This window comes from Leuciscus leuciscus (assembly GCF_965113295.1).
Source record: "Leuciscus leuciscus genome assembly, chromosome: 13".
In the NCBI taxonomy this organism is placed as follows: domain Eukaryota; kingdom Metazoa; phylum Chordata; class Actinopteri; order Cypriniformes; family Leuciscidae; genus Leuciscus; species Leuciscus leuciscus.
The window spans coordinates 3,158,788-3,172,006 of NC_138737.1; the positions used below are offsets into that span (position 1 = coordinate 3,158,788).

The following is a 13,219-nucleotide window of genomic DNA, read 5'->3' on the forward strand; positions in this document are numbered from 1 at the left end:
AACACCTGAAAACACTAGTGTGGACGGAGAGCGTTTATAAACGAAAACGCTGTTTTCAAATGTATCCAGATTAATGTAGATGTAGCCTGAAGGTCTGGCTACGCGAAGCTAATTGTAACCCCATGGCACCAATGTAACCCCTCCCTGATAACAAGCACGTTAAAGACCACAGTTACAATGGTGCCGTGACCCAGATGGTGCCGTGACCCGGATGGGGACCGTGACCCGGAATAGTTGTGCGGTCTTTGTCTCACATTCAATTACATCATTCGTATTGCTTCATGGGATGAATAGTTAACGTGTTCCCCACAGGTTTGACCTTTGCATTTGTTTGTAATATTTTGTGTCTAATAACTTTCTGTACTGCGATTGATTGGAGTGAGTGAGACTAACCTGCCAGGCTTCTAACTGCTGAGACAGGTTGAGTTTCTGCTGTATCGCATCCAACAGCTGACTGTTCAAAGACATAATGTCTATCTTACACTTGGCCAGCTCCATCTCCACGGCTTTCTTCCTGTAACAGGGAGGAGAAGCAACAAAAGAGTCACTGAACTGCATCTCAAGGTAATGTTGTGACTAGCAGAGCGGTGTCACGGGCACAGGCTGACAAAACATGGTGGTCTGAACAGTTTTTGGTTCATTGCTTTATGCAGTGGCCAACTGATGGTCACTTGATTTCAGGAATTACTCACATCTGTCGGACAAATTTGTGAAAAAGAATTGCGCTTCATTGAATTGACTGCGCACTTGTAGTGTACATCAAATCTTAAAAGTATATATATATTTTTTAATTACTTGCAGATAATACAATATTAATGAAATAAAAGGCCACTTATGTTTGCTTAGAGCACTTTTAATGACTATGATTATTAACACACTTAAGTACACTTTTAAAAAGTGCAATTTGGAACAATGTCAAATTAAAAGTTGTGTTTTAAAGTACAATCATTTTGATGTGTTGACGAACATACTAAAGCACTTTATTATAACAATTAAAATATTTGATTTTACATTTAAAGTTATAATATATTCTAAATGGACTTAACTGCAACTTCATCATTGCAAATGTGTATGTAAAAATACACAGTAGTCAACATTTGAAGTGGATCATAAAAGTTCATCAAAGTTGTCCTAAGACAAGAACGGGTATTGTTCAAAATGAATGTATAACTTTGATGAAAGGTTTTGATCCACTTCAAATGTTGACTACTGTATTTAAATGCATGACATATAAATGTATATATGTCATATGTCATGCATTTAAAACATTTGAATGGTATTTCTACATATACTTGTATATGCATATAAAACAAGTTTCAGTAGAAATGTCATTAAAATACATTTTAGTTTAACATAAATACGTTCGGCGGTACACTTTAACTCCTACTTAAGTGGTTAAAAAAAAAGCAGCTAATTAAGTGTCAAAAACATTCAGTTCACACTTATGTTTACTCTTTAAAATATAATCTTCGGAACAAGTAGCCTAGTCTTTTCAAAAGTATGCTAAAGTGTCCTTCCTTACAGGCTGAAGTTTAATATTTAGCAAAAACCACTGATTTGCATGAAGTCTCTAAACATGTACATGTGTGTCAGTCGTATTTACTTGGCAATGGCTTCATCTCTGTCTCGTATAGCGCTCTGTAACTGCTCGTTGGGTTCGTGGACTTCTGCCATCGCTCTCAACCTATCGTTCTCTTCTCTTGAAGAAGAAACTTCCACTGAGAGCAGCGCCACCTGCAGGATCCAAAGAAGAACCAGATGAATTGATGAGCTCAGGTAATTATATAATTGGCTGCTTGATATCAAAATTCCACTTTTTATTTAGAAACTAGAAAGCAGTATTAGAACGTGACCGCGAACGTGACATTCAAATGATTTTAAACCGTTCAAGCGCAAGAAGACGTAAAAGAAACTCAATTCGGTACACGCGCATATACACACAAAGCGTGCACACAGAGAGCTGTGTCTCAGACAGCGCACCTCTGAACTGAGTTCTTTTGTTCTTATTGCACTTATATGGATGAATGCACACAAAGTTATGTGGAAATGCCTGTTTTGGCAGGTATCCTCCTCATAAGCACAGTCTTAACTGAGTTAAAATAAAAAGTCTTAACCCTTTGTGTGTAGGTCAAAAATGACAGAATTTTCTTTTATTTCAATGAAATGAATGCACTATATTTTAGTTAGAATAATGTTTTTTATTTAATATTTAGTTTTTTAGGGGATTTTATGGTACTAAATTATATTTGCACATTATTTATAATCCATTTATTCAGTTTTTGAGCATAGACCTGAAAATAAAATTTCCAACTTAAACTGTCGTAAATCTTGAATGCTTTAGAGCACAGACTTAAGTTTGATCTCTTTTCAAAGTTGACACTTGGCAGATTATTGCTGAAGTGAAAAAAGTTTAAAAAACTGAATGTAAAAAAAAGTGACAGAATTTTACGTTTATTGTTTACGTCAATTTTTATATGAAATATATATTTTCAAAAACATGTTTTACTCTAAAACTGTGAGAAAATCAAAGCCATAAATCTAAACAAGTTTTGTTAAAAATTTGAGCCTGATATCTCAAAAAATTAGCTTTCAGTAAGATTTGATTTGGCCGCAGTACCAAAAGTTTTCACTAGGTGAAATTCGTTTCCCATTAATTTCCTATGCGGTCATTTTTGACCGCGAAGAGCACAAGTGTGACTATTTTTTGCAGGACCATTTAACCTGTTCGAATCATGTCCATGATTTTTTTTGTGTGTGTTCACTCAGCAAGTGCCAAAACCTTTACCAAGTTTCGTACCATTCCGATAAACAAATGTAAAAAATTTCATCCAAAAATAACCGAAGAGCACCAGAGGGAACAGTTTGGAGAATATCTGATGTGTGTCAGATCCGTGCATTTGGTCTTAAAAGTGACAGTAGCTTAATATACATGCTGCTGTCTTGTCATTATTTAAAGAACAAACAAAAAAAGAAAAGAAAATATGCTTTTGACTGAATAACTTCTTTAGATTTAATAAAGATTAATATATATTTAATTTAAACATTATAGTATTTCGTAGTGAAATACCACTCCTGGCGGAAGTGGTGTAAATGGAAAGCCCTTGATCACTTGTGGGTAAATTAAGTGTGAGCACTGCTGTTGTGACATCACAATCGTGTTGCATTGTGGTCTATGGATCTGCCTGAAGTGTACATAGAGGCGAGGGTCTGTCCAAATAAACTTCCCTCGTCCATTTGACGAAGTTGAACACAATTCAAAATGGCAGCGGGGATTCCTCCGAAGGGAAGTGCTTAGAGAGTGTATGTCTAAAAGTGGAGTTAAACACAGCGCAAGTGTGTATGTGTGTGTGTGTATGTGTGTGTGTGTGTACCTGATTATGGAGCTGTAGCGCCTCCTCCTGGCTGTTGTGTGTTTTTTCCTGCTCCTGTTCGAAAAGTTCTCTGAGTTCTCGCAGCTCCTCGCTCAATTTACGAACCTGCTCTTCTAGAACCTCCTCATCACTGCGCCGTGAACCCTAAACGCATGCAAAACACGTTGAATAATGTGAATTTGACTACATAAAACGTTCAGATTTGGATGTGATGATTGTTACCGTAGATTCATTGCCGTCCAGCAGGTTTTGTGTGAGTCTGCGCAGCTCCAGAAGATTAGCGGGCAAACTACCCACGGGGACGTCTTTAGCCGACAACGTCTCCGAAGACTCATCCATGGAGGAGTCTGTGGATAAGGCGGAGTCTGTGATGTCACTTCCTCTCAGCTGTGAGCATATGGACCGCACCTGACAGTAAGCCTCCCACAGCTGCAGCCGGAGCTAAAGGGATGGAAAGAGCGTTTGTGATTGCACTTTTTTAACGGGGTGGTTTATTATGATTTCACTTTTTTTAACTTTAGTTTGTGTGTAATGTTGCTGTTTGAGCATAAACAACATCTGCAAAGTTACAACGCTCAAAGTTCAAAGCAAAGGAAGATATTAGCTTTTAAAGAAATCGCTTTTTAAGGACTACAACAAACGGCTGGTAAGGACTACACGAGCTTCCTCCCGGGTTAGTGACATCACCAACCCTAAAATGTACATAAACCCCGCCCCCTGAACACGATTTATAGATTATCAAGACAGAATATGCTAATCAATGACTAGAAGATAACTTCACATAAGCTTCATAAATTCATCAAATAACCATTCAGAAACGTCCTGTTGCTTCTACATGTTGTCACTTCTTCTTGAGTCTCTCTATTATTGTCTGACTCCGGTTTGAACAAAAATATTGAAATGTTCAGTGCATGTCTGTGTGAGGTAAAAGGACACAAGCTGTTGTAGCTCCGCCCCCTGTGCCGGGAGCAGCAGCTCATTTGCATTTAAAGGGACAGACACAAAAACAGTGCGTTTTGCTCACCCTCAAAAAGTGACAACTTTAACATGCTATATAAAAATATCTGTGGGGTATTTTGAGCTAAAACTTCACACACACACTCTGGGGACATCAGAGACTTATTTTACATCTTGTGAAAAGGGCATTATACCACCCCTTTAAAGATCATTTTATAGAAATTTGTTCATGCAAAAAGCTATTTTAGTTTGTGAAATATTTAAGACCTGAGCATGTCTAGAATGCATAATATGCATTCCATGAATTTTTTTAATGTTATCAATTCGATGACTTCTCCAGGACTGGTAATTTAAAATTCGTGTTGAATCCATGTGTCTTCAGTGAAAGGAGACCAATCCTGTTCATTCTGCAAGGTATTTATGTGTTTTTTTGTTTTTTGTTTTTTTCGTTTTAAGAAAATATTAAAACGTACAGTATTTGGCATTAGTTTTTCATTGTTAAAGTATTTTTAAACATACAGGATTTTTTATGCTTTTGAAAGAAGCCATTCTTCAGCAATTATTCTAATATGATGATTTACTGCTCAAGAAACATTTCTCATTATTATCAATGTTGAAAACTGCTTCATATTTTTGTGGAAACATCCATTTTTTCCAGGATTCTTTGATGAATAGAAAGTTCAAAAGAACAGCATTTATTTTAAATAGAAAACTTTTTTTAACATTATAAATATCTTTACTGTCACTTCTGAAAAAAATGTAAGCATCTTTACTGATTAGAAGTTTAAATTTTTTTATTTTATTTTTTATTATTACTGACCACAAACTTCATGTACATGATGTAATTTCCTGTAATTTCCTAATTTCCCGACCAGTGATTTGTGGTTAAAATAGTATATATAATGTGTAATGTGCACCATAATGTGCACCATTAAAAGCTAAATATATAATTATTATTATTTTTTTGGCTTTGGCCATTTGTTTGCCGAGGATATATATGTATATATATATGGTCGAAGGGCACAAATTATGGCACTTGTTTTGTAGAATAACCCAAAATATTGCGTAGCAGCAAGCCAATCAGATTACAGTCTCGAATGCACTGTGAGTGTAACTACAGCCAGGTGAAAAAGACGTACTATTAAATGTATTAAAAATGTACTTGAGTATGTTTTTAGTACAATACAAATACACTATAATGCATTTCTAATACATTTTACAGTACGTCTTTTTCACCTGTTGCACATAAGTAAAGCGTGGCTGTCCGCTGTGTGTGTGTGTGTGTCGTGATGTACCTGCTCTCTCTCCTGCTCCAGCTCCTCCTGCTCCATGCTCTGCTCGATCTCACACAGAAGACTGTGTGGGTTTGGACTGAAGCCCTGGAGACTGTGTTCCTCCGTCAGCTCCTCCACACGAGCGCTCAGATTCCTGTGGGACACGCGCACCTCCTGCAGCTCCAGCTGGCTCTGCCGCAGCTGTACCAACACACACACACACACACACCTGAGGGAGTTTACCGGCCGAGTGCTAAAAACAGGCTGGTGGCCGAGGGGTGTTTAGTTTAGTTAACTCTGAACGAGCTTTCTTTATACATCATCTGTCATTGTGTAAATACTCGTATTTATCACCTATGATTCATTCATTTCATTACCGGAAGTGTCTGATAATATAAATAAATCAGTGTTTTTAATATAGTGATTCATCTCTCGATGTTATGCTCTAGTTTTGACCAATGATATCGACTGGAGTCTCATGTTATTGAACATTATAAGCCCATTTTTAAAAAGCACTATTCATTTATTTAGAGGTAAATCTTTTTATTGAAGCGATTAATGACTTTTTAAGAACAGCGCGTTCAGTAAATCTAAAACGAACCGTAAGAGCTGATAAAAAACCCAGGTGAAAAAGACGTACTGTGAAATGTATTAAAAATGCATTATAGTATATTTTGTATTGTACTAAAAACATACTCAAGTACATTTTTAATACGTTTAATAGTACGTCTTTTTCAAAAGCTGAGAACTGTCGGCTGTCCAGCAAATCATACAGTGACTCAAACTATTAAACACATGCAAAACAATGAATTATTAAATCTATAACAGCACTGAATTAAATGGAACGAGAAAAAGAATGAGTAATTTTCTAAATATCTGAGTTTGGTCGGCAGCTTTTGTCTGCTGAGATTTCAATGATTTCCTTTCAGGTGCAGATCAATCAGAACAAACTGCTCATCTTAATATAATGCATGAATGGACAAAACCTGTCAAGATGTATTCAGTGCCAGTACGATTCAAAGAGGAAATTAAAAGATTCAATTTTGCTGCAAGAAAAATAAATGCTTTTTTAAGACCATTAAGAATTTTTGCATAATTGCATTATTATTAAAGGGTTAGTTCACCCAAAAATGAAAATTCTGTCAGTAATTACTCACCCTCATGTTGTTCCAACCCCGTTAGACTTTCGTTCATCTTCGGAACACAAATTAAGATATTTTTTATTAAATCTGAGAGCTGTCTCACTCCTCCATAGGCTTCTAAAGACGTTATAACTTGCTGGCCCAGAAAATGCATTAAAGACATCGTTAATATAGTCCAAGTGAATCCAGTGGCTCAATCTTAAGTTTATAAAGCGACGAGAATACTTTTTGTGCGCAAAAACAAACAAAAATAACGACTTTATTCCACTATTCATTTCCTTCTCTCTGGGCCTCGAGTTTTTTCACGTAGGATAACTGCGCAGCGCTTCTGTGTTGTACGTCACCACGCATCACACACATGACCAGCGTCGGCCAATAGTGAGCCTATGTGTGACGTACAACACAGACGCGCTGCGCAGTTATCCTACGTGAAAAAACTCGAGGCCCAGAGAGAAGGAAATGAATAGTGGAATAAAGTCGTTATTTTTGTTTGTTTTTGCGCACAAAAAGTATTCTCGTCGCTTTATAAACTTAAGATTGAGCCACTGGAGTCACTTGGACTATATTAACGATGTCTTTAATGCATTTTCTGGGCCAGCAAGTTATAACGTCTTTAGAAGCCTATGGAGGAGTGATCCAGCTCTCAGATTTAATAAAAAATATCTTAATTTGTGTTCCGAAGATGAACGAAAGTCTAACGGGGTTGGAACAACATGAGGGTGAGTAATTACTGACAGAATTTTCATTTTTGGGTGAACTAACCCTTTAATAATTAAATAAGACGCACTGCAATCTTTTCACTTTTTTATGGCCAGAAATTCAAAGCATATTAAATTTCAAATATATGTTGTAAACAGTGTGGCTTCATAAAATATATTTTTTATGTTAAAAATATATAATTCACTTAAACTTTCAAATATCTAAATATTTTCCAAAATTTACTTTAAGGGGCAAGAAAATACATTTCTAAATATTGTGTGTAAATCCAGTTTTATATATGTATAAAGATTGACAGATTGATATAAAAATGGCTCAAAAATATACAAGATATCTGTAAATATATTTCAAAATATTTTCAATTTTTTTAATGCATCTGATTTTTTTTTCCCAAATGGTTTTACAGTAAAATATATAAACAATGTAAGGTACATTTGAAGAAGCTAAATTATAATTAAGAGTTGTTTTCAGGGAACAAAATATATATTTATATTATAAAATAATGTTTTACTTTTATTATATTTTTATATTTTTTATTTATTGATATTGATATTAAATATATATATATATATATCTTTTTTTACCCCTATTCTTTTCAGGTTTGAAACATTTTTTATTTATGGGATTTATGACATGTATGGTTATTAGTTTGCCAGTCCACTCATATACAGTTGTTTAGTGAAAACCCCTGATGAATAAGATGTTTGTGTGTAACGGCCGCTCACCTGTAAGTCCTTCTCCTGACACTGTTTCTCCAGCACCTGCGTTCGCTCTCTCAGCTCGTCCACCGTGTTCTGCATCTGCTCGTTCTCCTCCAGCATGGCGTTCACACGTCGCTCCAGTTCCTGCTTACGCTCCGACAACATCTGTATCTGCCCAACGAGAGCGCCAAACACACCATCATCATCATCATCATCATCATCATGATTCTGAGCTATTCAGACCAAAACATCTGCAATGCTTGTCTTAAAGAGTCAAGATCACAATATATCTGAGCCTTTATCGGGTTTCGATGAAAAACTCGAGTGTGGTTTATTGGATTGGGTTCAACTCTGGTGTTGTTGGAATGCTGTGTTGCCAGGCTTCATCAGTAGGGAGTCACGGACACCTCCACAGTCAGGAATGTGAGCTTGATAACGGGAATATTTCTGCTCAAAACAGCCCAGTGAAAATGCTGTTGTTTTTCAAGTATCATTAATGGCTCACTGGTTTCTCCTACACTGGTGCAGGAACAATTTTCACACAACAAGCAACACATTCATTAATTGAAATTGAAAAGGAAAAAAACACACAAAAAAAATTATAATAGTATCACTGCAAAAAATGCTTTTCTTACTTAGTATTTTTGTCTTGTCTCCAGTCCAAATATCTAAAAATACTTAAATCAAGATGTAATTACTAGACAAGTAAAATGACAAGATATTGTCTTTAAAAAATAAATAAATAAAAATCTAAATTAAGTGAGTTCTGCTTAAATCAAGCAAAATTATCTGCCAATGGCGTAAGAATAATTGTTTGTTTTAGGCAAAAAACTCTAAATTCTTTCAGAAAACAAGACATAATATCTTGTCATTTTACTTATCTAGTAAATGCATCTTTATTTAAGATTTTTTTGATATTTGGACTGGAAACAAGAGAACAATACTAAGTAAGAAAAGCATTTTTAAGCATTACGTAATTCAGAATCTGAATTATTATTTTTTTTATTTTTTTTTTGATCATAATTGTATTATTATTTTGAATTAGCTTTTATTTTTATATTTTAAGTAAATGTCATTTTATTATTATTATTATTATTTAATATTGCTATATAGATTACATTTTTCTATTTTCGTTTTAGTTTTAGTTAGTTTTCATTTTTAATGTATTTCCACTAAATAATTTTAGTGCTTCAACTTAAACTTATTTCAGTTTCTTGCCAAGCAATATTTCAAATTTTTACTTTTTCAAGTAATTATTTTTTATTTTATTTCAGCTTTATTTCAATTAACAGAAATTATTAAATAGTTTCAGCCAACAATAATAACCCTGATGTGAATCTAATGAGAATCATCATTGAGAATGAATAAATCTGGCTGCATTACAGTAAGAGAATTTGAAGAGGAGAATGTGTTTAATTGTCTTGAAAATAATGTCACAATACTACAGACTTAATCTGACTGGTCCTAAAATAGGTTTCATTTACTTTAGACTACATATAATGTCTTGTTTGCTTGTTTTATGGTGAAATGTGGCCTAGACAAGGTAGATCCCTAGAAAAGTACCTCAAAAAAGAGTGGTGATGTGTGTGTGTGTGTGTGTGTGTGTGTGTGTGTGTGTGTGTGTGTGTGTGTGTGTGTGTGTGTGTGTGTGTGTGTGTGTGTGTGTGTGTGTGTGCAGCGCATAAAACGAACATGAGCAGAAGTTTTGGTGTCTCTCCCTCATGTTATGACCTAGATCAGCTAACCTAGTTCAGCAGCAGCACTGAGGGATTCTGTGTGATTACCCGTACGCCACACCTGGACATTTAATGCATACTTCTGCTTATCTTCAAACTTTAATTTAAAATCAGCCAAACTAGACAGTGACACTGGTGTATTTATGTCCTGGTCGGCCCAGAAGCGTCATGGATTGGAACAGACGCCCGTTTCTCACTGTCTGGCACTGGCGGCATTTTCGGGAACACCCAGACATTGCAGCATTTGCTCTTAAAATAGAACAGAAGTTTTCCTCGCTCGAGTACACACACTTCACATGGGAGAATTGCTAATAAAGAGCCTTTAGTATCGCTTTAGTGAACTGACAGGATGATCCATGCTTTCATGTTGTTTACACCAAATTCTGACCTGACCATCTAAATGTTGAAATCCAGACTCATCAGACCGGGCAAAAAACATGTTTTCCAATCTTCTATTGTCCAGTTTCAGTGAGTCTCTCAGTTTTGTGTTCTCAGCTGACCGGAGTGTCACCGGTGTGTTTCTTCTGCTGCTGGAGCTCTTGTGCTTCAAGGTTTGGTGTGTTGTGTGTTAAGAGAGGCTCTTCTGCTTCAAAGTTTGGTGTGTTGAGTGTTCAGAAATGCTCTTCTGCTTCAAGGTTTGGTGTGGTGTGTGTTCATAGAAGCTCTTCTGCTTCAAGGTTTGGTGTGGTGTGTGTTCATAGAAGCTCTTCTGCTTCAAGGTTTGGTGTGTTGTGTGTTCAGAGACGCTCTTCTGCTTCAAGGTTTGGTGTGTTGTGTGTTCAGAGAAGCTCTTCTGCTTCAAGGTTTGGTGTGTTGTGTGTTCAGAGATGCTCTTCTGCTTCAAGGTTTGGTGTGTTGTGTGTTTAGAGATGCTCTTCTGCTTCAAGGTTTGGTGAGTTGTGTGTTCAGAGATGCTCTTCTGCTTCAAGGTTTGGTGTGTTGTGTGTTCAGAGGAGCTCTTCTGCTTCAAGGTTTGGTGTGTTGTGTGTTCATAGAAGCTCTTCTGCTTCAAGGTTTGGTGTGTTGTGTGTTCAGAGGAGCTCTTCTGCTTCAAGGTTTGGTCTGTTGTGTGTTCAGAGGAGCTCTTCTGCTTCAAGGTTTGGTGTGTTGTGTGTTCAGAGATGCTCTTCTGCTTCAAGGTTTGGTGTGTTGTGTGTTCAGAGGAGCTCTTCTGCTTCAAGGTTAGGTGTGTTGAGTGTCCAGAGAAGCTCTTCTGCTTCAAGGTTTGGTGTGTTGTGTGTTCAGAGGAGCTCTTCTGCTTCAAGGTTTGGTGTGTTGAGTGTTCAGAGGAGCTCTTCTGCTTCAAGGTTTGGTGTGTTGAGTGTTCAGAGAAGCTCTTCTGCTTCAAGGTTTGGTGTGTTGTGTGTTCAGAGGAGCTCTTCTGCTTCAAGGTTTGGTGTGTTGTGTGTTCAGAGGAGCTCTTCTGCTTCAAGGTTTGGTGTGTTGTGTGTTCAGAGGAGCTCTTCTGCTTCAAGGTTTGGTGTGTTGTGTGTTCAGAGAAGCTCTTCTGCTTCAAGGTTTGGTGTGTTGTGTGTTCAGAGAAGCTCTTCTGCTTCAAGGTTTGGTGTGTTGTGTGTTCAGAGGAGCTCTTCTGCTTCAAGGTTTGGTGAGTTGTGTGTTCAGAGATGCTCTTCTGCTTCAAGGTTTGGTGAGTTGTGTGTTCAGAGGAGCTCTTCTGCTTCAAGGTTTGGTGTGTTGTGTGTTCAGAGGAGCTCTTCTGCTTCAAGGTTTGGTGTGTGGTGTGTTCAGAGATGCTCTTCTGCTTCAAGGTTTGGTGAGTTGTGTGTTCAGAGGAGCTCTTCTGCTTCAAGGTTTGGTGAGTTGTGTGTTCAGAGGAGCTCTTCTGCTTCAAGGTTTGGTGTGTTGTGTGTTCAGAGGAGCTCTTCTGCTTCAAGGTTTGGTGAGTTGTGTGTTCAGAGGAGCTCTTCTGCTTCAAGGTTTGGTGTGGTGTGTGTTAAGAGAGGCTCTTCTGCTTCAAGGTTTGGTGAGTTGTGTGTTCAGAGGAGCTCTTCTGCTTCAAGGTTTGGTGAGTTGTGTGTTCAGAGGAGCTCTTCTGCTTCAAGGTTTGGTGTGGTGTGTGTTAAGAGAGGCTCTTCTGCTTCAAGGTTTGGTGAGTTGTGTGTTCAGAGATGCTCTTCTGCTTCAAGGTTTGGTGAGTTGTGTGTTCAGAGGAGCTCTTCTGCTTCAAGGTTAGGTGTGGTGTGTGTTCAGAGATGCTCTTCTGCTTCAAGGTTTGGTGTGTGGTGTGTTCAGAGATGCTCTTCTGCTTCAAGGTTTGGTGTGTGGTGTGTTCAGAGATGCTCTTCTGCTTCAAGGTTTGATGTGTTCAGAGAAGCTCTTCTGCAAACCTTGTATCGAGTGTTTATCTGAGTTACTGTTGTCTTTCTATCAGCTGAACCAGTCTGGTCATTCTCCTCTGACCTCTGGCATTTTCAAGGCATTTTCTCCCTCATAACTGAAGCTCACTGGATATTTGCTTTTTTTCTGACCATTCTATTTAAACCCTAGAGATGGTTGTGCATGAAAATCCCAGTAGATCAGCAGTTCCTGAAAACTCAGACCAGCTCATCTGACTCCAACAATCACAACACGTTCACTTAAATCACCTGATGCTCAGTTTGTACTTCAGCAGATTGTCTTGATCATGTCTACATCTGCATTGAGTTGCTGCCATGTGATTGGCTGATTAGATATTTGTGTTAATGAGCAGTTGAACAGGTGACCTAATAAAGTGACCTTGTTCTCATTCACTAATTCATCTCTGCTTCTTTATACTGTATGTTGTCTCTGTAGTGATCAGAGAGAGAGAGAGAGAGAGAGAGAGAGAGAGAGATACTGATCCTGTAAATCCGCTCTGGTCTGACGGACAGCACATCCCTGTATCGACCACTAATCATGGGCTAATTACCCTCCGCAAGTAAACCCTGACACACTTCATCTCAGTACTGTGTAGATCTCTATATTCTGAATAAACTGTGGTGGAACCATAAATCAGTGATGAATCAGATGCTATTATTATGCTACTTTGATATACAGTGGGGTCCAAATGTCTGGGACATTGACATTTGTTTTTACACTTTTTTTCTTGTTTTTTTTTTTTTACTTCAAAATTTCACATTTAATTCAATGTGTTGCTTGTCGTTTCTTTGTAATTATTTGTGAAATTTATTTGAAATTTCTAAGTGAAAATTGTTTCCTATACCAATTTTTTTATCCATTATATCAGATCAAAATATAGTTGAAAATATTTGAAGAGACAACATGGTTTACACATGCATACAAAACCAGACATGCATTAGATGTGGATGTACCGGTGTGTAT

General features: G+C 37.2%; 1 protein-coding gene across 1 annotated transcript in view; it reads right to left on the reverse strand.

Moving 5' to 3' along the window:
* Nucleotides 1-13,219, reverse strand: part of bicdl1 (BICD family like cargo adaptor 1) — a 38,238-nt gene that overhangs the window by 5,239 nt on the left and 19,780 nt on the right. The window contains exons 4-9 of the mRNA XM_082187863.1: nt 8,187-8,333; nt 5,624-5,803; nt 3,594-3,812; nt 3,372-3,515; nt 1,604-1,734; nt 394-514 (exon numbers count right to left, since the gene is read on the reverse strand). Of these exons, the coding sequence (XP_082043989.1) occupies nt 394-514; nt 1,604-1,734; nt 3,372-3,515; nt 3,594-3,812; nt 5,624-5,803; nt 8,187-8,333 (942 nt within the window). The remainder of the gene's footprint in view (nt 1-393; nt 515-1,603; nt 1,735-3,371; nt 3,516-3,593; nt 3,813-5,623; nt 5,804-8,186; nt 8,334-13,219) is intronic.